Source organism: Haliotis cracherodii, unplaced genomic scaffold, assembly GCF_022045235.1.
Source record: "Haliotis cracherodii isolate W230 unplaced genomic scaffold, xgHalCrac1.p SCAF_19, whole genome shotgun sequence".
In the NCBI taxonomy this organism is placed as follows: Eukaryota; Metazoa; Mollusca; class Gastropoda; order Lepetellida; family Haliotidae; genus Haliotis; species Haliotis cracherodii.
In genome coordinates this window covers 14,888,295-14,914,021 of record NW_027266274.1, presented here as the reverse complement: position 1 = coordinate 14,914,021, position 25,727 = coordinate 14,888,295, and the positions used below count along the sequence as shown (strand labels likewise).

At 39.7% G+C, this 25,727-nt stretch overlaps 1 protein-coding gene across 5 annotated transcripts in view; it reads right to left on the bottom strand.

Annotated features, from left to right (window-relative positions):
- Nucleotides 1-5,222: 5,222 nt before the first annotated feature.
- The window catches only part of LOC139466785 (obscurin-like protein 1), a 35,677-nt gene continuing 15,172 nt past the window's right edge, over nucleotides 5,223-25,727 (bottom strand). For 2 of the 5 annotated variants that reach the window (XM_071248468.1, XM_071248466.1), the window contains exons 6-21: nucleotides 25,128-25,394; nucleotides 23,842-24,108; nucleotides 22,568-22,834; nucleotides 21,571-21,837; nucleotides 20,231-20,497; nucleotides 18,900-19,166; nucleotides 17,569-17,835; nucleotides 15,450-15,647; nucleotides 15,277-15,288; nucleotides 13,986-14,180; nucleotides 11,885-12,070; nucleotides 10,938-11,081; nucleotides 9,618-9,967; nucleotides 8,110-8,215; nucleotides 6,851-6,942; nucleotides 5,224-5,624 (exon numbers count right to left, since the gene is read on the bottom strand). In XM_071248468.1, coding sequence (XP_071104569.1) covers nucleotides 5,586-5,624; nucleotides 6,851-6,942; nucleotides 8,110-8,215; nucleotides 9,618-9,967; nucleotides 10,938-11,081; nucleotides 11,885-12,070; nucleotides 13,986-14,180; nucleotides 15,277-15,288; nucleotides 15,450-15,647; nucleotides 17,569-17,835; nucleotides 18,900-19,166; nucleotides 20,231-20,497; nucleotides 21,571-21,837; nucleotides 22,568-22,834; nucleotides 23,842-24,108; nucleotides 25,128-25,394 — 3,191 coding nt within the window. In that variant the 3' untranslated portion in view covers nucleotides 5,224-5,585. Of the gene's footprint in view, nucleotides 5,625-6,850; nucleotides 6,943-8,109; nucleotides 8,216-9,617; nucleotides 9,968-10,937; nucleotides 11,082-11,884; nucleotides 12,071-13,985; nucleotides 14,181-15,276; nucleotides 15,289-15,449; nucleotides 15,648-17,568; nucleotides 17,836-18,899; nucleotides 19,167-20,230; nucleotides 20,498-21,570; nucleotides 21,838-22,567; nucleotides 22,835-23,841; nucleotides 24,109-25,127; nucleotides 25,395-25,727 lie in introns of all 5 variants that reach the window. The other 3 variants (XM_071248471.1, XM_071248470.1, XM_071248469.1) reach the window with 3 other exon arrangements.

Genomic DNA, 25,727 nt, shown 5'->3' with positions numbered 1-25,727 from the left:
GTACTGATGTAAATCAACGATGTACTTATGTTAATGAAAACGCTGAAGAAATATGTACTAGCATCTGAATCCCCTCTTTATGATTATACGACATAACATAACGTTACGTAACTCAACATACGCAACGCAACACGATACGACCTCGACACGACACAACACAATACAACGTAAAGCAGTACAACAAAATACAACGTAACGTAATTTAGTGCAGTAGCAAACAACGTCATACGACGCAACGCAACGTAAACACAACGTAACGCAACATAAAAAAACCGTAACGTAACGTAACGCAACATAACACAGCGTAACGTAACGTACCCCACGTTGCATGTATTCGTCATACCACACATGTACATCGGACGTTTCTCCTACTGTCGTGACTTTCATCATAAAGTAATTCATTCTCTAAATGATGAGGGGGCACGGGTGGCCCAGTCGTCTAAGGCGCCGCGATTCGCTGTGCATAGTTGCGTCCCTTGGGCACGCCAGAAACCTATGATTGTGGGTTCGAATCCCGGTTCGCCCCAATTATGTTTCTAGGTTTGTCAGCACCATACCCGTGCTCGTGGGTTTCACCGAAGTGGTAAACGTCTGAGACCTGCATCACTTCGGGCTTTCCTCCCACATTAAGCTGACACGCCGCGATATAACTGGAATACTGTTAAAAGCGGCGTTAAACCAAACTCACTCACTCACTCTAAATGATGAAAATACACCTTCAATACAGCTTTAATACAGCTTCAATACATCTTCAACACAGGTGAGGTGAGGTGAAATTGGGTTTAACGTCGCGTCCAAGAATTATTGCACTTATATAGCGACGTGCATGCACGTGTATGTGTGTGTGTGGCTGCTTGTACTAGTCCGGACTGATGCCGATTTATAGTGCTAGCAAACTGAGATACCATGCCGCAGTTTAACATGAATACCCCACTCAGACACAGTATACTGACTCCGAGCCGACCAGTCCTTGTTTTAGCCCCTTAATGCCGAGCGCCAGACAGGGTAACAACAAGTACAATCTTTTAACGTCTTTTTGTATGACGCGGCCCGGGATCGAACCCTGGACCTTCTGCTCTCCGGGCGGACGCTCTACCACTAGACCACGGAGGCGGTCTCTTCAACACAGCCTATACATGCACCTACAGTGGAGTTTGTATGGACGTCACGATTTTAATCAAGCGGATATGGTAACAAGAAACCAACCAATACAGGACCTAGTGTACTTCGGGTGTACAGCGTACACAGTTGTTGCGACAAAAAAACCACGTGTACAAAGCAAGCCAAGCAGCGCACACGAACATGTTGCTGGTCACGAAAAAGATAATTCCTTAATCCCCATTCTGCGTATCAGATATTTCAGCAATACAGTTTACACAATACGGTATGTGTTAAGCGAGATTTAATGTTACGTTTCACGCTCGTTTAGTTAAGCGCGCTTGAACTGTGCAACCTCCCCTACCCAATAACTCTTAAAGGCATTGATATAGGGCAGAGTACGGACCATTTACTGATCAAGACAACGAGGTACTGACAAAGCATTAGCTCAACGCAGATAAAACGTTCTAACTTATTGACAGGAATTATTATACTCTGGACTAATAAGGAGAATTAAATATTATTTTCCCAAAAGGTATGATATAGTATCTGAATTATACAAATTAATAGAATGACCAGTTGCATCGGATATGTCTGATATCGACCTTTATTTAAATTTGTGGCAACACACGTAGGGACATGTAGGTCGTCTATGTTCAACGTCCGAGTCAGCACTGTTAGACCAACATGTACATCACTGATCAAGTCGTGACTTGGACACTGCATGACGAACGATCAGCGCCATCGCAATCTTATTAAAATCAGACCTTAGTTCTCGCTACCGCTAAACAGAGATCTGAAGACAGCACATTAGGGGTTACGTCAGAACGACCTTTCATCCGACCAATCAGAGCGTCATAAAAGTGACAGTCGGAATGTGATTTCTAATCATACAACCTCGAAAACTTTAACACGGGGTATTCCGAAAGATAGTTACGGGTTTAACGAGTGACTCTATACAATCTAGACATCTATTTGCCATTCCAGAATGTTCTTTTGTTCAGGTTTCAAATTAGTAATCGAGAATTTGTCAAAATATGTTACGAAGCGTAGTCCCCAATTTGAAATTAGTGCCGTAAAGCACGAGAAAGCTGCCTTATGATTCGCGCAAGGTCGGTCTGACGTGACCCATAATGGTATGTCCTCAGATCTTTGTTGAGAGGTAGCGAGAACTAAAAGATCTGAATTTGATGAGATCAGCTCATGTGCAGAGTTGCGCCCCTTTGGTGAGCGTTCGAATCCCAGGTTCTTCTTATTATTATTATGATGCAAGGTCTGTCAGATCCATACTCATGGTACTAACGAACTATTCACTAAAATATTAAAGAAATACCCCAAACATCTGTGATCAGTGGACCATGTTTTTTATAATTTTATTTTAATTGAAGTCCGTCTTTACGAAACTATATCAAATTCCATTTCGGAAAAAGTGAAACAGTTGCCGTTTAAAACGAGTGGTACCTGTCATGATTAACGTTACTTTGGACCTTCCCATATTCAGCTGACATTTCCTTGTATAGTTATTGATACATTTGAAACCAAATCCTACCATGAATTGATCAATCCTCGATTGTTACAATGTATTACAAACCTAATCAGTTAAGATAAATCATTCGCAACCACAGCTTCTTTTACAATCACACTATCTCTGAACATAACATATAATACAGGACACGGGTGGCCCAGTCGTCTAGCATGCCACAACTATCTGTGTAGGTTTGAATTGTGTCCCTTGAGCATTCTAGAAACCTATGATTGTGGGTTCGAATCCCGGATCACAAGTGCCCCGGTGCCCGTGGGTTTCACTGACTGACTGACTGACGGACGGACGGACGGACGGACGGACTGACTGACTGACTGACTCACTCACTCACTCACTGACTCACTCACTCACTGACGCACTCACTCACTCACTCACTCACTCTTGGGTCAGAATTGTCTTAAGAGGCGACTAACGGGATCGGGTGTACAGACTCGTTGACTTGGTTGATGCATGTCATCGTATCTCAATTGCGTAGATCCATGCTCGATCACTAGATTGTCTGGTCCAGATTTGATTATTTACAGACTGCCGTCATAAAGCTGGAATATTGCTGGGTGCGGGAGTTGAACAACAAACATACAAACAAACAAAGACCTGATATCTGCAGTGTTTATTTTTACTCATATCGCTACAATTATGAGAGGGAGACATTTCACATGGCTGTAAACTATGAACTAGCACACGTACACAAAATAGTGATAACTTGATGAACTTATGGACGCGTTGGTTTACCACAGTTTTCCGCTGAACGTTTTCAAACACTATTTCTGCTTTTGCAACTCAATAATTGTCTGTCATCAAACACCATTGGTTTTGGCGGCAATATGCACGCTTTACGGTTGTCTTATCCTTCTTCAGTTGAGATGAATAAACACACCTTCCGGCTTACATAGAGTTCCCATAGTTGGAACCGGTGGCCCAGTCGTCTAAGACGCCGCGATTCGCTGTGCAGGGTTGCGTCCCTTGGGCACGCCAGAAACTTATGATATTGGGTTCGAATCCCTTACCCGTGCTCATGGGTTTCACCGAAGTGGTAAACGTCTGAGACCTGCATCACTTCGGGCTTTTTCCCCTCACATTATACTGACACGCCGTGATATAATTGGAATACAGTTGAAAGCGGCGTTAAACTAAACTTATTCACTCACTCACTCACGATTCCATAAACACGTGAAACTCGAGATAAGCCACTGGACATTGAATGATGAGGTTCTCATAAACGGTTTATGTTGTTTCAAGACACTCACAGTTTCCAGAACACACTAGAGCTGGTATACATATCGTTCCTAGTTATTACAAGAACAGATAAGTCTCTACTACATTAGAGTAGATTATGATATGGAATCAAATGGCTTAAGCTGCACGTAGATGTGTTTATCATTCACAATTTAGCATGCAATACAAATATAAAACGTCAATGACAGAGAATAACCAGTCTCGACTGTCTGCCGAAACCAAACTTCTATTGAGGGTACAGGCAAAATAGCGGTGCAATGTATATGAATGGATCACTGAACATCTGTGAAGACACCGGGTGTTCCCGAAAAGGATAAGCATAAAAACGTGTTTGTTGCCTGACGCTGCACATCAGTAAGAAATCTCTACCCGATCCACCCGATCCACCCGATCACCCGATCACCCGATCACTACGATCAGTGATATAGACTGCCAATGGATTTCTACAAATGAACTTGCGCTGCCTGGCCAAATGGTCTAACCCTTTCCTAACAATGGTGGCCCCGTGAAGATCCAGATTTGAATTGGTCTCCAACAACCATTGCTTGTTCGAGGGTCCAGCTAATGGGATAGGGTGGTCACAGTCGCTGACTTGGTTCATGCATGTCATCGTACCTAGATCGATGCTCATCGTATCAATCCCTGGATTTTCTTATCCAGACTCGATTATTTAGAGACCACAGTCATATAGCTGAATAATGCTAAATGTGGCGTTAACTGCAATAAAAGCCAACAAACCCAACAATGGCTTCAGAGCAAGACGAGAAATAGGGTAGTGAGTGAGTGGGTTGGAGTGGTACTTGCAATTCGATGTACTACCCAATACATGTAGAGCAAAACACATCGCTGACTACTTCTCTCCACGTTACTCCCTGATGCTACACGTCGGATAAAGTATTCAGAGTTTGGTTATGTTTTAAATTTTGAATATATATATTTACAAAACAGAGTCAAGATATGTGTGCTTGCCAAAACTCTTTTATGCACACCTTAATGCTTATTAAATATTTAACGCTTAAACACCTGAAGAAATCAGTTGTTTGTTCACACATACAGACATACGTACGTGTACACACACACACACACACACACACACACACACACACACACACACACACACACACACACACACACACACACACACACACACACACACACACACACACACACTCATACATACATACATACATACATACATACATACATACATACATACATACATACATACATACATACATACATACAAAATCACCAGCAAACAAGAATCATATCTGATCCACTTGTGTGCAAGAACTTAACTCATTCAACAAACTTTTGAAAATATATTTTATTTTTATGTATACATATATTTAGAAAAGTATATGAGAAAATATTTTTGCGTAAAGAAACTAGCTTACACTTTTAAACATGCGCGGTAAGTGAACAAGTTAACAGCCATTAATATACAATAGGTCCACGTGTATGTACAATATACCTAGATGAATCTGATACGTGATGTGTAAATGAGACATCCAAGGATGCTTCATCAACGACATTTGAGTAAGTGCTTTCTACTATACTACCAGCAGCTAACACTGTTCATACACGAATCTTGACATGGGTGTGCTTTTGCATTTTGCAGCATTTGTACACGTGATTATGAAATTGAAAAATATGTCATCGTGTTTTGATATTTAGAATTTTCGAACTCATGTTTGTTATAAAAATCTCAAAGAATATTTCCGGGATTACAGGAATAAACCGCAATCTGAAAACACAAGAAACTGAATTAGAAAAGGAAAACAGATAAACGTAGCTAAACATATATGGTATTGCAATGTTACCCAATTGCACAGTATAAGGGAGATAACTCGTTTAACCACATCCATTAAAATGTTCTCCTCTCTTAAGAACTCAAACAGTTTTATTTGCACTAATCGTGAACAAAGGCTGATTTTGAAAGTGTTTCCAATACAGGAAATATGACATATAGCTTATCAATTCTAAACGTAACGAGTATTTTCGAAATTTCGAAATCTTTTCATTGACTAGATATTATTCTGTTCATATTTGCATGTAATACAGGAACAGAACTTCGCAACTGAACCAGACCTTCAAACACTGCAATATTAAACTAATGTCAAAAAGAAAGTATACCAGCTGAAAATGTTTCCACTATTTTGAAAACTTAAAAAATCATAATAAATTAAAACTGACAATTTTGCATTTTGCCACAAGGACTTTGGGTTACGTAGGACAATATGCACGTGCAAAAGTTATGTTATGCAAACACTGGTGACGTTATGACCACATCAACAAAACGCACCATGAACATATGTTACATTTAACCGCCGCTCTACAGAGGGAGAAAGCCGTTGGTATGGAGCAACAAGGATCCACGCACGCGAAAATGCATACGTCAAGGCTCACACAGAACGTTCTGAACAACACAGTTCACGTTTTACACTGGCCAGCATGTTCTAATATGAAGCCAATCTAACATGTATGGGATAACTTTGACCGACTGATCAGAAGACGACCAGCGGCTTCAGTCAACCGTCATGAACTGGTACCATGTCTTCTTGACGAATGGCAGCAGGTTTCGCCCAACGTCATCCGACGTTTGACGTCAGCGGTGCGTCGTCGTGTTCAGGCGTACATTAATGCACGGGATGGACATACTCGAATGCGCTTTCAGAGAAAACACAAGTTTGGTGACAGTGATATTGTGAGACTTGTCATTTTCGAACCCCACGTGTCCTTGTGTCTCAGTCAGTCGTAAAGATTTTTGTTAGAATAACATGAGGAGTTTTTCACGTTATGTTTTAAGCACAACTCTAATGAATCATCTATATATGGACTTCCCACATGATTTTGTTTTTCTGTCATAGTCTTACTCTTGGTATACTTTTGTTTCGACATGAGTTTAGTTTTTGTAACGAACGTCATCTATCAAGATCGTTACGATGAGGCTAATCTAGCAATGCACGTTACCTCATCGAGTTCTCCCACGAATTTCGCTCCTGAGGTTCCGGACCCATCATATCCAAAGTGCAGTCCACACTCGATGATGTTGGAATCGGATGCTGTGGAGTGCAAGATACAGATCAGCACAGAACGGAATATTTCGGAGATGAATGTCTAGTTATTACATTGTTCATCTTCCCGAGGCAAAGGAGTTAACTGACTATAAAAGTCCAGTTTCCACTCTTGCCAAACTCGGCTAGAATTATGTCAATGTAGCGTCAACATATTTATGACAAATCTTTTCTTATTTTTAGACAAGGTGTCGTGAAGTAAGACCCGTTTTATTACAGTAAAGTTCTTGATTATAGATCAGATCGCCTTCACTGGGCGCCGCCATTTTGTTTGAGGCAATTGCAAGTGATATGAGAGGTGGTATCTGGAGGGATATAGAAGGGACATAATTCGTAATAGCCACGGGTGGCACTAAGATCGAAATTACAGCCAAGTTCGGCAAGTGTGGAAACTGGACTTTCACAGTCAGTTAACTCCCTGCCCGAGAAGATGTACATTGTTCAAATATACAAATGAGGACAGTGCCCGAGGAGAGAGAAAAGTCGAACCAAATTGGAAGTGTCATTTTAAGATCCTACTCTTGTCAAGTTACAGCGATAACACCGGGTGTTCGTTATGGATATTTGTTAAATATATAATTACCTCACCCACATACATATAGGCAAAACGTCGAAGTCACATCTAGAGACAAAACTATTAAGATTTTGATTGTGATTTGTTCATTTAACCACATGTTCATGATATGGTCGGAATCGTACAATCGCCTCTGCTTTTGGCAGAGTTTCATATCAATAGGGAGGTGAGGTGCAATGGGTTTAACGTCGCGTCCAAGACTATTTCACTTGCATAGCGACGTGCATGCATGTGTGTGTGGCTGCTTGTAAAAGTCCGGACTAATGCCGTTTTTAAAGTGCTAGCCAACTAAGATATCATGCCGCAGTGTAACATGACTACCCCACACAGACACAGTATACTAACTCCGAGCCGACCAGTCCTTGTTTTAGCCCCTTAATGCCGAACGCCAGGCAGGGTCACAACAAGTACCATCTTTTAACGTCTTTTGGTATGACGCAGCCGGAGGGATCGATCCCGGCATCTTCCGCATCCCGGGAGCACGCTCTACCACTAGAAAACGGTCTTATGAATATGGAAAGGGTTTTCAAGCTTTTATTCAGATAGCTGTGTAGATGTGTAGTCACGAATCACCGACTTACCATACACCCGGGCTGTATATTTGATATTTTCTGACTCTATGGAAGCAACTATGTCATAGCCACTGTATATCATGGTAACTCTCTTCCAGGAATATCTCGACATGCCCTGTAAAGAAACGTACGACAGGAATAAGAAGACAGCCACCAGAGACATTGTCTTTATCAACGTGATTGTACAAACTGACTACTTTGAAGAGAACAATAGCATCTTTGAATGTAATACTGTGTTGAGACCAATAACCATCACCTCTTTAAGTGCGACCTACGCGGTGATGTGCAGAGTACAATAACCATCACATCTAATGCTACCTGTGCACTACTGTGATATATAGTATGATATAATATGTTATGTCTGTATTGTATATAATATGTCATATCTGTATTGTTTATAATATCTTGTACTTGTCTTGGATATAATGTGTTATATCTGTATTGTTTATAATATGTTGTACTTGTCTTGTATATAATATATTATATCTGTATTGTTTATAATATATTGTACTTGTATTGTATATAATATATTATATCTATATTGTTTATAATATGCCATATCTGTATTGTATATATTATGTTGTATCTGTATTGTATGTAATATGTTGTATCTGTATTGTTGATAATATGTTGTATCTGTATTGTTTATAATATGTTGTATCTGTATTTTATATAATATGTTGTATCTGTATTGTTTATAATATGTTGTACTTGTATTGTATATAATGTGTTATATCTGTGTTGTTTATAATATGTTGTACTTGTATTGTATATAATATATTATATCTGTATTGTTTATAATATGTTGTATCTGTATTGTATATAATATGTTGTATCTGTATTGTATATAATATGTTGTACTTGTATTGTATATAATGTGTTATATCAGTATTGTATGTAATATGTTGTATCTGTATTGTTTATAATATGCCATATCTGTATTGTATGTAATATGTTGTATCTGTATTGTTTATGATATGCCATATCTGTATTGTATGTAATATGTTGTATCTGTATTGTTTATAATATGTTGTATCTGTATTGTTTATAATATGCCTTATCTGTATTGTATATAATATGTTGTATCTGTATTGTATATAATATGTCATATCTGTATTGTTTATAATATGTTGTACTTGTATTGTATATAATATGTTGTATCTGTATTGTATATAATATGTTGTATCTGTATTGTATATAATATGACATATCTATATTGTTTATCTGTTATGCTTTTGTTGACAATAAATACAACATTGCTGTTTGCTGTCATTGATGTTGGCAATGAATGTTTGTATGCTGTTGGTAATCTATACCTTCTTCTTGTTGGTTACACATATGTTCTCGATGTTTGTGGTAAGTTATTTCATAATAATTCCTGTTGTATGATATTGTTTTCGTACAACTCTTACTTTCAGTTGATGTTGAGCGATGGTTTAAATGTGTACTGGAACTTATGACTAGGCATGTGACATTCATTCTAAAAACGTGATATTTGATGACTTTAAACCACTTACCGCTGTTGAAATTGGCAGCTTAACAGTGTTGCCGTAGCGGGACATCACCTCAAATGTGAGGTATTCATTATCAATGGCGATAACGAGGCTGTTCTTGTTCCCGCAGTTGCTACCACTGACAAGAACACGACGATCGCCGGATGTGGAAGACTCCCGGTAACGAAACCGGACAATGTTAGGATGGGTGGTGTTGATGTTGCTGATGGAGATGTTGGCATGGAACATGCTGTTGTCGTTAAAGGTGGCAATGCCGTTTGCAACAGTGACGTTACTGTATGTCAAATACGTTGCACGGGCAAAATTCAGAGCTCCCTGATCATTGAAAGTCAGCTCATATTGAGGACTACAGCCTGAAACAGGAGATGTTTAGTGTAAGAGCAAAATATCCAGGACACCAGCTTATAAATATGTTTGTGTGCATATAATCGTGCTGTATGAAACTATATTATGTACTTAAACAACGTTGTTATAACGATATGTTTTGTAAATAGTTTATCTGTATTGAAAATGTATGACGACATACAAGGGATGTAAGCTTACTTGTTGCACGTTTTGTCATGCAACTCATTCAAGCTCTCATAAAATACATTCTTATTTCTACTGTAGTAGTAATGTCTATGTGGGTTCTCAGTGATGTTTATATAGGATGTCAACCATATAAGTACCACACATGTACTGTAGGCCGGAGACCTGAGGTGTTGAAAAGACTTGATGTTCGTCTTATACTGTACGTTATTAGAATAACCTTAATCGATTTGACCAAACTGCTCAGTAACAAGTTGCAAGTACCTGTATGTTATAATAGCTGATAGACACAACTATAAAAAACTACAGCACAAATTGTGGCCTCTCCAGTCTTAAAGTAGGCAACTGAAAATTATTAATGGTATGCGTGTGCAATTCCTATTTGCACAATGCGCCGAAACAAAGATATGCTGAGTTGGGATCTGTTCGTGAAAATTTCGAATCCCAGTATTTGCCAGATCCATGATGTGTCAGCGCTATTCCGGTGCTTGCGGGTTTGTAACTTGGGACTTGTCACATCAAGCTGCAACGCTGCCATATAACTGTAATACCGTGTAGAGACGGGTACAACGCGGAACCTTTATTCTCTTTGATAGTGGAAATAAAAGTGGAAGCAAGCGCCTGGTCGTTATGCTGGTCACCCTAGCATTGATAGTCGCATGGGCAACATGAGTGCAACCAAATCTTGTTACCCAATAGTTAAACCTTGTGTGAATACAACTAGTCCACTTAGAAGTAAAAAAGGTTCAAACTTTCGTTCATTATCATCTGTCGCCACCACAATCCTAGACGCACCTGAGTCGAGGAAGCTGCAGCCGCAGTCTGAGACGTCGAAGTAGGAGCTGAACCGACATGAAGTCGCCATCACGCCGAGGAAACCCACAGTGACGTTGTAGGAGGCGATATCGTTGTCCCAGTTCGGGACCTTAGCACAGACGGCTGTGTAAACAAAGGGACACACCACAATAAGATACATGGACCAAACGTATAGATAAACTTAGTATATTAATAATTTAATATGATGAATCAAAACCACTGCACGTTAGGGAACACATGGATACCAACAAGTCATTTGTCATTTCGAAAGGGAAACCTTTCCACCTGACTCACTTGTTAACAACTTTGTCCATTTTGTATCATTCCAAATGTAGAAACAGAATACCATGTTTGTTTAGTTTGTCCGTTTTATGACGATCTTAGAAGGAACTTGCTGCCAAGTTATTATTATACATCTCCATCAGAGCATAAATGTAAAGTTTTATTTACCACCAGTAATGCTTTCACAATCAATAATCTTGCCAAGTTTACATTCTTTGCTCTTAAAATGAGTAGCAAGCAGTTGTCCATTATATAAACTATTAATTCTACCACCATATGTATATGGTCTCAGATACCCTTGTACTGATTAGTATTGATATTACTACATGCACTTGTGGCGGAAGATGTTTGAATGCTTGAATATATATTGCAAAATGGGCCTGTGGCCTGATTTACTGAAATAAACCACTACCACTACTCGTAAACAGGATCAGTGCGTAAGGTTTACATTCAGCTCTTCTTCATAAGCTTGTAAAAGCTTCCGTTAGGTTTAAAACATGCCTGTGCATAAAGGTTTACGCTTTTCATGAGCTAGCAGTGGTGTGGTTTGATTCACATTGGTACAATGTCTCTAATCGTTGTCGCATCTACATTGCAATATATGGTGTGAAACTTTAGTCACTGACGTTCTTCCTTTATCTCACCTGAATCTCCACAGGACGAAGGGCAGGTGTCACGACAGAAGAAGTTGGGTCTGCATCCTTCATCCTGCACGTACATGAACCCTTGGTTACAACACTTGGCGACTGACCCTCCTCTGGAACACTCCCAGTAGGACCTGCAACCGCCGTCCATCTTGTAGTGAGGTTTACATTTGCCCGTGCATCGTTCTGAAACATATATGCATCTACAGTCAAGTGCGTTCTGGATCTTCATCCGTAACGGGGAACAAGGGTGGCCCTGCGGTCTGAGGCGCCGCGATTCGTTGTGCAGTGTTGCGTCCCTTGGGCACACCAGAAACCTATGATTGTGGGTTCGAATCCCGGTTCCCCCCAATTATGTTTCTAGGTTTGTCAACACCTTACACGTGCTCGTGGGTTTCACCGAAGTGGTAAACGTCCGAGATCCGAATCACTTCAGGCTTTCCTCCCACAGTAATCTGACACGCCACGATATAACTGGAATACTGTTAAAAGCGGCGTTAAACCCAACTCACTCACTCACTCATCCGTAACGTCATACTGGTTGCGATGGACATTAGACACATTCATCAAGTACTGGTGGACACCCCAGTGTAACATGGTTCAAATTCTATGATATTCATAGTGAGACAAAAGCGACAAAACCATTTCCATACACATAAGAAATCTCTCACAAAAGCAGAGAAGACTGTATAATTCCGACTATATCACGAGCATGTACATATGAATCACTATCAAATAGTGAAGATACACGGTGTTCGCGATGAGGAAACTGTATCCTGTTCCACCGGTAAGCTTTACTGAGGCCTGGAATGTTGTACCCAGGGGTTGTTGTTGGAGGATTCGCGTGTTTCACAAGATATGGAAGCAAAGCCCGAAGCGATGAATATCTGAGATGGTTATCACTTTGGTGAAACCCACGAGCACCATGGTGCTAACAAAAACAGAAACGTAATCGGATCCAACTGGCGATCGTGGGTGCCTACCTTGCTAAGTGGGGTAACTCTGCACACTGAACTTTGGCAACTTAGATGACTGAGTGAGTGAGTGAGTTGGGATTAACGCCGCTTTTAACATTATTCCAGTTATATCGCGGCCTTTCAGCTTAATGTGGGAGGAAAGCCCGAAGTGATGCAGGTCTCAGACGTTTACCAGTTCGGTGAAACCCACGAGCATGGGTATGGTGCTGACAAACCTAGAAACATAATCGGGGCGAACCGGGATTCGAACCCACAATCATAGGTTTCTGGCGTGTCCAAGGGACGCAACTCTGCACAGCGAATCGCGGCGCCCTAGACGACTGGGCCACCCGTGCCCCCTCTTAGATGACTGTGCAAATAAAGGTAAGGTAGGGGATTCGTCAATGATGCAGCGATGTACCGGGTAATATATAGTAAACTAGGGTTATAACGAACTCAAAGGGACTACAATTTTAGTTCGTTATAACCGTAGTTCGTTATAAGCACATATACAGCATGACTACAGCAAGTAGTCGGGACCAAAAAGTAAGTTCGTTATATCCGTCAGTTCGTTATAAGCGTGTTCGTTATAACCGTAGTTACTGTATTTGCATTTGGTTTCTGTAAAGATAGCATTTAACAGTATTTCACATGCAAAAACTGGGACTTCTAGTGTTCCGGAATGTCTCCTTGACGATTCTGTCTGTATAAACTGAATTGATCCTACAAAAGTTGTTTGATCAGTGTCACAACATTTAGCATTATCTTGGTGGTAGAACTGTGTTGCGGACATTTCAAATTTGACGCATCAGTGACAAAATCATGTCCGGTGCAATATTCAGGTGTAAAATTGACTTGCCTTTGCCTGTATTTGTGACGGGGAAGATAAGGACAGGATACGTTCAACTTATACGAACACCTGGTATCATCACTTTTTGATAGTGATTCCAAAATACATGCTCATGATATAGTCTATGATATGATATAGACTCTGCTTTCAGATGAGATTTCTGATGATTGTGGAATGGGTAGCTGTTCATTCCTTTGAACTGACGTCTATATGATATCCGTTTTTTTTGTCACGTATTTATGTAATTAAAACACAAATGTTGAACCTTCTGAAGATGTTGATAAAAGACATTTACCAAGAGGACACGTGACCTTCCAGTTTTCGTCACACTTGAGATTGGTCTGGTCCCAGTAGTAGCCAGTGGGGCAGGTTCTGTAGACACCGATGATGTTGCCGTTGGGGTTATAGTAGCACTGCACGTACTTGTCACAGTCCATAGGATGACGTCGATACCCGATGCCATTACTGTTCTGAGCGTTTCTGCATAGATCTGTAGAGAATTTAACAGAAACTATCACAGGCCTGTTTAATACCTAACGGAAGCTGTAACAGATATGGCGAAGAGGTGAGGTGTTCTGAAATAGGGTTGTACGCCGCGTCCAAAATTATTGCACTTATTAAGCGACGTACATGCATGTGTGTGTATGTGTATGTGTATGTGGCTGCTTGGGATAGCAATGCCGATTTTATAGCGTTAGCCCAGGGAGATACCACGCCGCATTCCGAGCAGTCCTTGTTTAAGCCCCTAATGCCGAGAGCCAGGCAGGGTAACAAAAAGTACCATCTTTTAACGTCTTTTGGTATGACGCATCCGCCAATCAATCCCCGGACCTTCCGCTCTGCGTTCGGATGCTCTACCACTAGATCACTGACTTGGTCTTTGACGAATATATAGCATAACTTATCACATATATGCTTACGATGTAACCCAAACTACCACATATATGTTACTATTCCAGTTCTGTTGAAATATTTGTGAATATATAACAAAAGCAATCATAAATCTTCTGAAGATATCCTCCAATTATTTCATGTCCTTTGAAGATGCAATACATTGTCGTGTGACAGTGTACTGTAACCGTGTAAAGAAATTAATAATTAGACACACGTAAAACCTCAACATACGTTAGACCCGTGAAGATCTGGGATAGAATAGGTCTTCATGATCAACAACCCATGCTTGCCGTAAAGGCGACTATGAATGTCGTAAGAGGTGACTAACGAGATTGGTTGGTCAGGCTCGCTGACTAGCAATTGGTTGATGCTTGTCGAGTCCAAATTTGGGGGATCGATACTCATGTCAACCACTGGATTGTCTGGTTCAGACTCGATTATTCACAGACCGCCGTCATATAGCTGGAATATATATTGCTGAGTGCGGCGTTAAATAACAAACAAACAAATCAATATAAGTTAGTTTATGCTTGACAGGCGCTTGCAACTCTGCCACACTGCCACTCTGTTCAAACATTGATGCAATGCTGTTAGAAAGGCGGGGCAGTGTGATATGTGACAAGGCACGTTGGTCTATCAGTAGATATTGGACATTCAATACAACTTGTGAATGGTGTAACTCAAGTACTCACGATTGGCTGGATCTGAAAGAGAGAGAAGACAGATGCATAAACATGAGCATTTCAGCGTTTTCAAAATAGTACTATGACATTGGCTCGACACAAATGATTTTCAATTTAGTTATGGTATAAATGTTAAGTTCATGTATCATTATAGCCATATTTGAGAATAGTGCCCTACTTACCAACACATAGGGCAAGTGTACAGGGTTGAAATTTTATTTCTGAGTTTTCCCCTGTGCATTGTTGACCGCCATTGATGGGGACGGGGTTGTTGCACTCTCTTGTCCTTGTCCGCTGAACGCTCGGTCCAGTTCCACAGGTGACGCTGCAGGGGGGGCCGGTCCACTGTGTCCACTCGGAGTATCCACCATCAACTGGGGCTGTGGTGACAGCATTTCAGTATAGTTAAAACAGTCAGTGACGTCACTCGATAAATGAAACTTCATATCTAAAATTGTTCAACCGCTCCAAACCCGGATTTTTTTCCTTCCCAAAACAAGTACATTTAAAAAAAATCAGATAAACATTAATGCATGAAGCAAACGGATTTTTCCAGACAACACAGTTCGTAATTAATCAATATAATGTAAAGCAGGGAGCCTAAAGCAATCCATGTGTTGGGATTATCATGTAAAGGATGACACATGGACTTTAGGACATAATAATCGTCACTTTACACGTGAAAGCTCTGAATTCATTCTGTACGTTCCGAAGCATACCAAATTTTCCCAGTGCATTTGGTATGTAAACCCGGAATGTCTCATCGTGTGTTGGCACACGCATATACAATTAGTTTTACAACAAGCATTCGTAGATTTAAACTGAAAGACCAATGAGTCATCAACAGTAGCCATGATACCAACCAATCCACTGAGTAATACTTATAAATTATTGTCAGATAGAAAGCCTGATCGCTCAAGAAGATAGGTCATTTGATCAATACTGGGAGCTCAGAACTGATATCATACATGCCACTTGTCACCCGCGAACATTATTGTACAAAGTTTTGCGTCATCGTGCCAAAACAACCTGCATTTCATGATAAGAAAATATTTGAACACGTGATACATATTTATGGATAACAGTTTCTTTATTCCTTGGTACCCATGTACTCATGTTATTCCAGCTTCAAAATGCTGATAGAATCTTTCAAGAAAATCTGAGTTTTTGCTTTATGAAATTTATCAAATCATTGCAAGTACTTATTGAAAGATTGAGCGAGTCTATCACTTCGACGTGGCGGTCTTCTCAATCTGTTGTTAAACCTTAAGATACGTCAGTGAGTACATGTGTAAATGAAAACGAAAAACATTATCTAGTCTCTATACATATTCCAAAAACATAAATTGATCTTGAACATTCTTGAAAAAAATTTACTGTTTCAGGCTGTTAAAATAAAATTATCTAACACAACAATTACATTGTGGGAAGGTTTTTTGTTTAAATAATAATTAGGCTCGAAGTTTTAAGAAAACAATTATCTGGTTTTGCAGATGTAGCAGAAAAATATCTAATCTTCTTTCAAAATCCAAAGTTAATATGTAGCTCGATAGCTCGAATATCATATCGTTATGTCTTATATCGAATACGATCGAGGTTTATCCACTTTCGCCTTTTGAGCCATTGGTGCAAATTTGACGTCCATAGTCTACTCTTCACAAAACCAAAGCCTCACATGATATCCAAAAGGCTCAAGTGATGGTTACCCCCCTTGAAATAATTTAGACGAGTTGAAATAGTGAAACAGTTAAATGTTCTTCAACCAAAGACCTCTAATTATATTCAGCGCTGCTGATGAAAAACCATTCGTTTATAGTTACAGTTGTATTATAAGTCGATAGATTCTTATTTGTTGTGTTTTCACAGTCATTCCAAAATGTAGTATACTTCAATGTTTAGGTTTCTGTGTGTATTGTCGTTCTTTAAACTTTAAGATTGACATGAGTATGAAACAATTCTTACATTGATCAATTTTTGAAAAATACAACATGATCACTGCCGTGATATTGCTGGAATATTGCTACACGCGGCGTAAAACTATACTCACTCACTCAACATAATCAGAACGTTTTCCCTTTGGTCACTTTTATCTGTTAAGGATAATTTGAGAAAGTAAACGCCAAACAAATCCTGATGGATCATCTTTCATATTGCATGTTTAGTTACTTCCCCAAATACAGTTATTTTCATTGAACGCAAGACGACTACTCTACACACATCAGTAGCAAACATTGATGTGTTTGACAATTTGCTTAATGCTGGTTTTAAGCGAAAGGTGATATGAAATAGATCGGTTTTTACCTCCTTGTACTGTCAGTGTTCCTGTTGTTGTCAGAGAGCCAACCTGATAGGTGTATTGCCCCGCATCAGAGGACTGGGCGTCTGTGATGACCAAACGTTGAGTCTGTCCTACCACTGTGATCTGATACTTGGCAGAGCTGGTTAGCACCACTCCATTCCTTGTCCACGTTCCGCTGTTGACATTTGCTTGGGACAGTGATGTCTCAAAGGTTATTGTTGCTCCAGGTGCTACATTGAAGCTCTGCAGTCCGTTAAGTATGCTCAGCGCTGTTGATGAAAAATATCACTGGTTTATATTTACAGATGTGGTATTCGTCGATATACCTTTATTTGTTAATTGGGTGCAAATGTAGCTCCACCGTTTAAGGACACCATATTTTGCTATGCTTGTATCCAGGGTTCTTGGAATCTTGAGTTCCAATTCCATTCTTGAAAATTATGGTCCTTGCTGTGCAGCACCATAGCCCTGCTGATGGCTCTCATCAAAACGGTAAACGTCTGATATATGCAACACTCTAGACTTTGCTGGCCAAACATGGTATCCACTAGTTTCAGATGGGTGTTACTCCCTCTGTTACATGTTACATAGCATTGTCATCAATCATCTTAGCAGCCCATGTACTGTGGAATTGTAAATGGAATGGTCCAACACGAACTAAGAGACTAGCAATTCCATTAGGCTTACTTGACAACATTCAGTATGATTAAATTCCCATGATTTCATGCTAGGAAGTTATTAAATAACGTCCAATGGATCCCCGTGTACAAGGGTTCAAATATCAGTGACACTTGATATAGTCAGAAAACTAGTTTTCAGCATCAAATGGTTAAACATCTCTTCAGGATCGATCGCAATAGCTATCTCGACGTTTAGTAAGATTGATACAAAATTTGTGTAGATCTTGCTCACCAGTTTTGCATTTGCCTATCCGATGAAATTGTGCTTTCTCAGTCATTACTAAGCATAGTATCTTGTACATCGAATGTTAATGTTTCTGTGTATATTGTCTTTCTTTGGATTTCAAGATTAACACGAGAATGAAACAATTCGTACATTGACAACTTATTGATCAAAGATATGATCAGAACATATGAGAATTTTTCTTTTGGTCACTTTTACTTATTTTGAATAATGTGAGAAAGTGAAATAAAGCAAAACCTGATGGATCATTTGTAATATTGCATGTTTAGCTTCCTTCACATCTACAATTAGTTTGATTGAACGCAAAACGACTGCTCTACACACATAAGTAGCAAACGTTAATGTGTTTGGAAAATTGGTAAATGCTGCTTGTCATAGGAAATGAAATATGACATAGATCGATTCTTACCTGTTTGTACTGTCAGTGTTCCCGTTGTTGTCAGGGAGCCAACCTGATAGGTGTATTGCCCCACATCAGAGGACTGGACGTTTGTGATGACCAAACGTTGAGTTTGTCCTACCACTGTGATCTGATACTTGGCAGAGCTGGTTAGCACCACTCCATTCCTTCTCCACGTTCCGCTGTTGACATTTGCTTGGGACAGTGATGTCTCAAAGGTTATTGTTGCTCCAGGTGCTACATTGAAGCTCTGCAGTCCGTTAAGTATGCTCAGCGCTGTTGATGAAAAATATCACTGGTTTATATTTACAGATGTGGTATTCGTCGATATACCTTTATTTGTTAATTGGGTGCAAATGTAGCTCCACCGTTTAAGGACACCATATTTTGCTATGCCTGTATCCAGGGTTCTTGGAATCTTGGGTTCCAATTCCATTCTAGAAAATTATGGTCCTTGCTGTGCAGCACCATAGCCCTGCTGATGGCTCTCATCAAAACGGTAAACGTCTGATATATGCAACACTCTAGACTTTGCTGGCCAAACATGGTATCCACTAGTTTCAGATGGGTGTTACTCCCTCTGTTACATGTTACTTAGCATTGTCATCAATCATCTTAGCAGCCCATGTACTGTGGAATTGTAAATGGAATGGTCCAACACGAACTAAGAGACTAGCAGTTCCATTAGGCTTACTTGACAACATTCAGTATGATTAAATTCCCATGATTTCATGCTAGGAAGTTATTAAATAACGTCCAATGGATCCCAGTGTACAAGTGTTCAAATATCAGTGACACTTGATATAGTCAGAAAACTAGTTTTCAGCATCAAATGGTTAAACATCTCTTCAGGATCGATCGCAATAGCTATCTCGACGTTTAGTAAGATTGATACAAAATTTGTGTAGATCTTGCTCACCAGTTTTGCATTTGCCTATCCGATGAAATTGTGCTTTCTCAGTCATTACTAAGCATAGTATCTTGTACATCGAATGTTAATGTTTCTGTGTATATTGTCTTTCTTTGGATTTTAAGATTAACACGAGAATGAAACAATTCGTACATTGACAACTTATTGATCAAAGATATGATCAGAACATATGAGAATTTTTCTTTTGGTCACTTTTACTTATTTTGAATAATGTGAGAAAGTGAAATAAAGCAAAACCTGATGGATCATTTGTAATATTGCATGTTTAGCTTCCTTCACATCTACAATTAGTTTGATTGAACGCAAAACGACTGCTCTACACACATAAGTAGCAAACGTTAATGTGTTTGGAAAATTGGTAAATGCTGCTTGTCATAGGAAATGAAATAAGACATAGATCGATTCTTACCTGTTTGTACTGTCAGTGTTCCCGTTGTTGTCAGGGAGCCAACCTGATAGGTGTATTGCCCCACATCAGAGGACTGGACGTTTGTGATGACCAAACGTTGAGTTTGTCCTACCACTGTGATCTGATACTTGGCAGAGCTGGTTAGCACCACTCCATTCCTTGTCCACGTTCCGCTGTTGACATTTGCTTGGGAGAGTGATGTATCAAAGGTCACTGTTGTTCCCGGTGCTACATTGAAGCTCTGCAGTCCGTTAAGTATGCTCAGTGCTGTTGATACAAAATATCACTGGTTTATATTTACAGATGTAGTATTCGTCGAAGTATCCTTATTTGTTAATTGGGTGCAAATGTAGCTCCACCGTTTAAAGACACCATACTTTGCTATGCCTGTATCCAGTTATCTTGGGTTCGAATTCCATTCTCGAAAATTATGGTCCTTGCTGTGCAGCACCATATCTGTGCTGATGGCTCTCACCAAAACGGTAAAGGTCTAATGTATGCAACATTCTAGACTTTCCTGGCCCACCATGGTATCCACTAGTTTCAGAGGGGTGTTACTCCTTCTGTTCCATTTTACTAAGCATTGTCATCAATCGTCTTAGCAGCCCATGTACTGTAAAATTTTAAATGGAATGGACCAATACGAATTAAGAGACTTGACGTTTAATCATGCTTACTTGACAACATTCAGTATGATTAAATTCCCATGCTTTCATGCGAGGAAGTATAAATAACATCTAATGGATCCCCGTGTACAAGGGTTCAAATATCACTGACACTTGATATGGTCATCATCATCATTACATGAAAGAAAAGTAGTTTCCAGCAAGCAATGGTTAAACATCTATTAAGGATCGATCGCAATTGTTATCTCGAGGTTAAGTAAGATTGATACAAAATTTGTGTAGATCTAGCTCACCAGTTTTGCATTTACCTATCCGATGAAATTGTGCTTTCAAAGTCATTACTAAGTGTAGTATCTTGTACATCGAATGTTAATGTTTGTGAGTGTATTGTCTTTCTTTGGGTTTCAAGATTAAAACGAGAATGAAACAATTCGTACATTGACAACTTATTGATCCAAGATATGATCAGAGCATGTGAGAATTTTTCTTTTGGTCACTTTTACTTATTTTGAATAATGTGAGAAAGTGAAATAAAGCAAAGCCTGGTGGAACATTTGTAATATTGCATGTTTAGTTTCCTTCACATCTACAGTTAGTTTGATTGAACGCAAAACAACTGCTCTACACACATAAGTGGCAAACATTAATGTGTTTGGAAAATTGGTAAATGTTGCTTGTCATAGGAAATGAAATATGACATAGATCGATTCTTACCTGTTTGTACTGTCAGTGTTCCTGTTGTTGTCAGAGAGCCAACCTGATAGGTGTATTGCCCCGCATCAGAGGACTGGACGTTTGTGATGACCAAACGTTGAGTTTGTCCTACCACTGCGATCTGATACTTGGCAGAGCTGGTTAGCACCACTCCATTCCTTCTCCACGTTCCGCCGTTGACATTTGCTTGAGAGAGTGATGTATCAAAGGTCACAGTTGTTCCCGGTGCTACATTGAAGCTCTGCAGTCCGTTAAGTACGCTCAGTGCTGTTGATGAAAAATATCACTGATTTATATTTACAGATGTAGTATTCGTCGAAGTATCCTTATTTGTTAATTAGGTGCAAATGTAGCTCCAACGTTTAAGGACACCATACTTTGCTATGCCTTGGTCCAGTTATCTTGGGTTCGAATTCCATTCTCGAAAATTATGGTCCTTGCTGTGCAACACCATATCTGTGCTGATGGCTCTCACCAAAACGGTACAGGTCAGATATATGCAACGCTCTAGACTTTCCTGGCCCACCATGGTATCCACTAGTTTCAGTGAGGTGTAACTCCCTCTGTTACATGTTACTTAGCATTGTCATCAATCATCTTAGGAGCCCATGTACTGTGAAATTGTAAATGGAATGGTCAAACCCATCGAATGGTAATGTTTCTGTGTATATTGTCTTTCTTTGGATTTCAAGATTAACACGAGAATGAAACAATTCGTACACTGTCTACTTCATGATCAAAGACATGATCAGAGCATATGAGAATTTCCCCTTTGGTCACTTTTACTTATTTTGAACAATGTGAGAAAGTGAAATAAACCAGAGCCTGATGGATCATCTTTCATATTGCATGTTTAGTTTCCTTCACTTCGACAGTTAGTTTGATTGCACGCAAAACGACTGCTCTACACACATAAGTAGCAAACGTTAATGTGTTTGGCAAATTGTTAAATGCTGCTTGTCATAGGAAATGAAATATGACATAGATCGATTCTTACCTGTTTGTACTGTCAGTGTTCCCGTTGTTGTCAGAGAGCCAACCTGATAGGTGTATTGCCCCGCATCAGAGGACTGGACGTTTGTGATGACCAAACGTTGAGTTTGTCCTACCACTGTGATCTGATACTTGGCAGAGCTGGTTAGCACCACTCCATTCCTTGTCCACGTTCCGCTGTTGACATTTGTTTGGGAGAGTGATGTATCAAAGGTCACTGTTGCTCCCGGTGCTACATTGAAGCTCTGCAGTCCGTTAAGTATGCTCAGTGCTGTTGATGAAAAATATCACTGGTTTATATTTACAGATGTAGTATTCGTCAATATACCTGTATTTGTTAATTGGGTGCAATGTAGCTCCACCATTTAAGGACACCATAGTAAGCTGTACCTGGATCCAGTTATCTTGGTTTCGAATTCCATTCTCGAAAATTATGGTCCTTGCTGTGCAGCACCATATCTGTGCTGATGGCTCTCATCAAAACGGTAAAGGTCTGATATATGCAACACTCTAGACTTTCCTGGCCCACCATGGTATCCATTTGTTTCAAAGGGACGTTACTCCCTCTGATACATCTTACTTAGCACTGTCATCAATCATCTTAGCAGCCCATGTACTGTGAAATTGTAAATGGAATGGTCCACCAACACGAACTAAGAGACTTGCAGTTCAAATAGGCTTATTTGGCAACATTCAGTATGATTGAATTCCCATGATTTCATGCTAAGACACATTATAATCATTACATGAAAGAAATCTAGTTTTCTGCATGAAATGGTTAAACATCTATTAAAGATCGATCGCAATAGTTTTCGATGTTCAGTAAGATTGATACAAAATTTGTGTAGATCTTGCTCACCTGTTTTGCATTTGCCTATCCGATGAAATTGTGCTTTCACAGTCATTACTAAGCATAGTACATGGTGCATTGACTCTTAATGCTTGTGTGTATTGTCTTTCTTTGGATTTCAAGATTAACACGAGAATGAAACAATTCGTACATTGACCACTTCATGATCAAAGACATGATCAGAACATATGAGAATTTTCCCTTTGGTCACTTTTACTTGTTTTGAACAATGTGAGAAAGTGAAATAAAACAGAGCCTGATTGATCATTTGTAATATTGCACGTCAAGCTTCCTTCACATATATGGTTAGTTTGATTGAACACAAAACGAGTGCTCTACACACATAAGTAGCAAACATTAATGTGTTTGGCAAATTGGTAAATGTTGCTTGTCATAGGAAATGAAATATGACATAGATCGATTCTTACCTGCTTGTACTGTCAGTGTTCCCGTTGTTGTCAGAGAGCCAACCTGATAGGTGTATTGCCCCGCATCAGAGGACTGGACGTTTGTGATGACCAAACGTTGAGTTTGTCCTACCACTGTGATCTGATACTTGGCAGAGCTGGTTAGCACCACTCCATTCCTTCTCCACGTTCCGCTGTTGACATTTGCTTGGGAGAGTGATGTATCAAAGGTCACTGTTGTTCCCGGTGCTACATTGAAGCTCTGCAGTCCGTTAAGTATGCTCAGTGCTGTTGATGAAAAATATCACTGATTTATATTTACAGATGTAGTATTCGTCGAAGTATCCTTATTTGTTAATTAGGTGCAAATGTATCTCCATCGTTTAAGGACACCATACTTTGCTATGCCTGGATCCAGTTATCTTGGGTTCGAATTCCATTCTCGAAAATTATGGTCCTTGCCGTGCAGCACTATATCTGTGCTGATGGCTCTCACCAAAACGGTACACGTCAGATATATGCAACGCTCTAGACTTTCCTGGCCCACCATGGTATCCACTAGTTTCAGTGGGGTGTTACTCCCTCTGTTACATGTTACTTAGCATTGTCATCAATCATCTTAGCAGCCCATGTACTGGGAAATTGTAAATGGAATGGTTCAACACGAACTAAGACACTTGCTGTTCAATCATGCTTACTTGACAACATTCAGTATGATTAAATTCCCATGCTTTCAGGCTAGGACACTTGATATCGTCATTATCATCATTACATGAATAAATCTAGTTTTTTGCATGCGATGATTAAACATCTATTAAAGATCGATCGCAATAGTTATTCGACGTTTAGTAAGATTGATACAAAATTTGTGTACATCTTGCTCACCAGTTTTTGCATTTGCCTATCCGATAAAATTTTGCTTTCTCAGTCATTATTAAGCATAGTACATGGTGGATTGACTGTTAATGCTTGTGTGTGTATTGTCGTTCTTTGGATTTCAAGATTAACACGAAATTAAGATAATTCGTACGTTGACCACTTCATGATCAAAGACATGATCAGAACATATGAGAATGTTCCCTTTGGTCACTTTTACTTATTTTGAATAAAGTGAGAAAGTGAAATAAAACAAAGACTGATGGATCATTTGTAATATTGCATGTTTAGTTTCCTTCACATCTATGGTTATTTTGACTGAACGCAAAATGACTGCTCTACACACATAAGCAGCAAACATTATTGTGTTTGACAAATTGGTAAATGTTGCTGGTCATAGGAAATGAAATATGACACAGATCGATTCTTACCTGTTTGTACTGTCAGTGTTCCTGTTGTTGTCAGGGAGCCAACCTGGTAGGTGTATTGCCCCGCGTCAGAGGACTGGACGTTTGTGATGACCAAACGTTGAGTTTGTCCTACCACTGTGATCTGATACTTGGCAGAGCTGGTTAGCACCACTCCATTCCTTCTCCACGTTCCGCTGTTGACATTTGCTTGAGAGAGTGATGTATCAAAGGTCACTGTTGTTCCCGGTGCTACATTGAAGCTCTGCAGTCCGTTAAGTACGCTCAGCGCTGTTGATGAAAAATATCACTGGTTTATGTTTAAAGATGTAGTATTCGTCGAAGTATCCTTATTTGTTAATTAGGTGCAAATGTAGCTCCATCGTTTAAGGACACCATACTTTGCTATGCCTGGATCCAGTTATCTTGGTTTCGAAAACCATTCTCGAAAATTATGGTCCTTGCTGTGCAGCACCATATCTGTGCTGATGGTCTCTCACCAAAACGGTAAACGTCAGATATATGCAACACTCTAGACTTTCCTGGCCCACCATGGTATCCACTAGTTTCAGATGGGTGTTACTCCCTCTGTTACATGTTACTTAGCATTGTCATCAATCATCT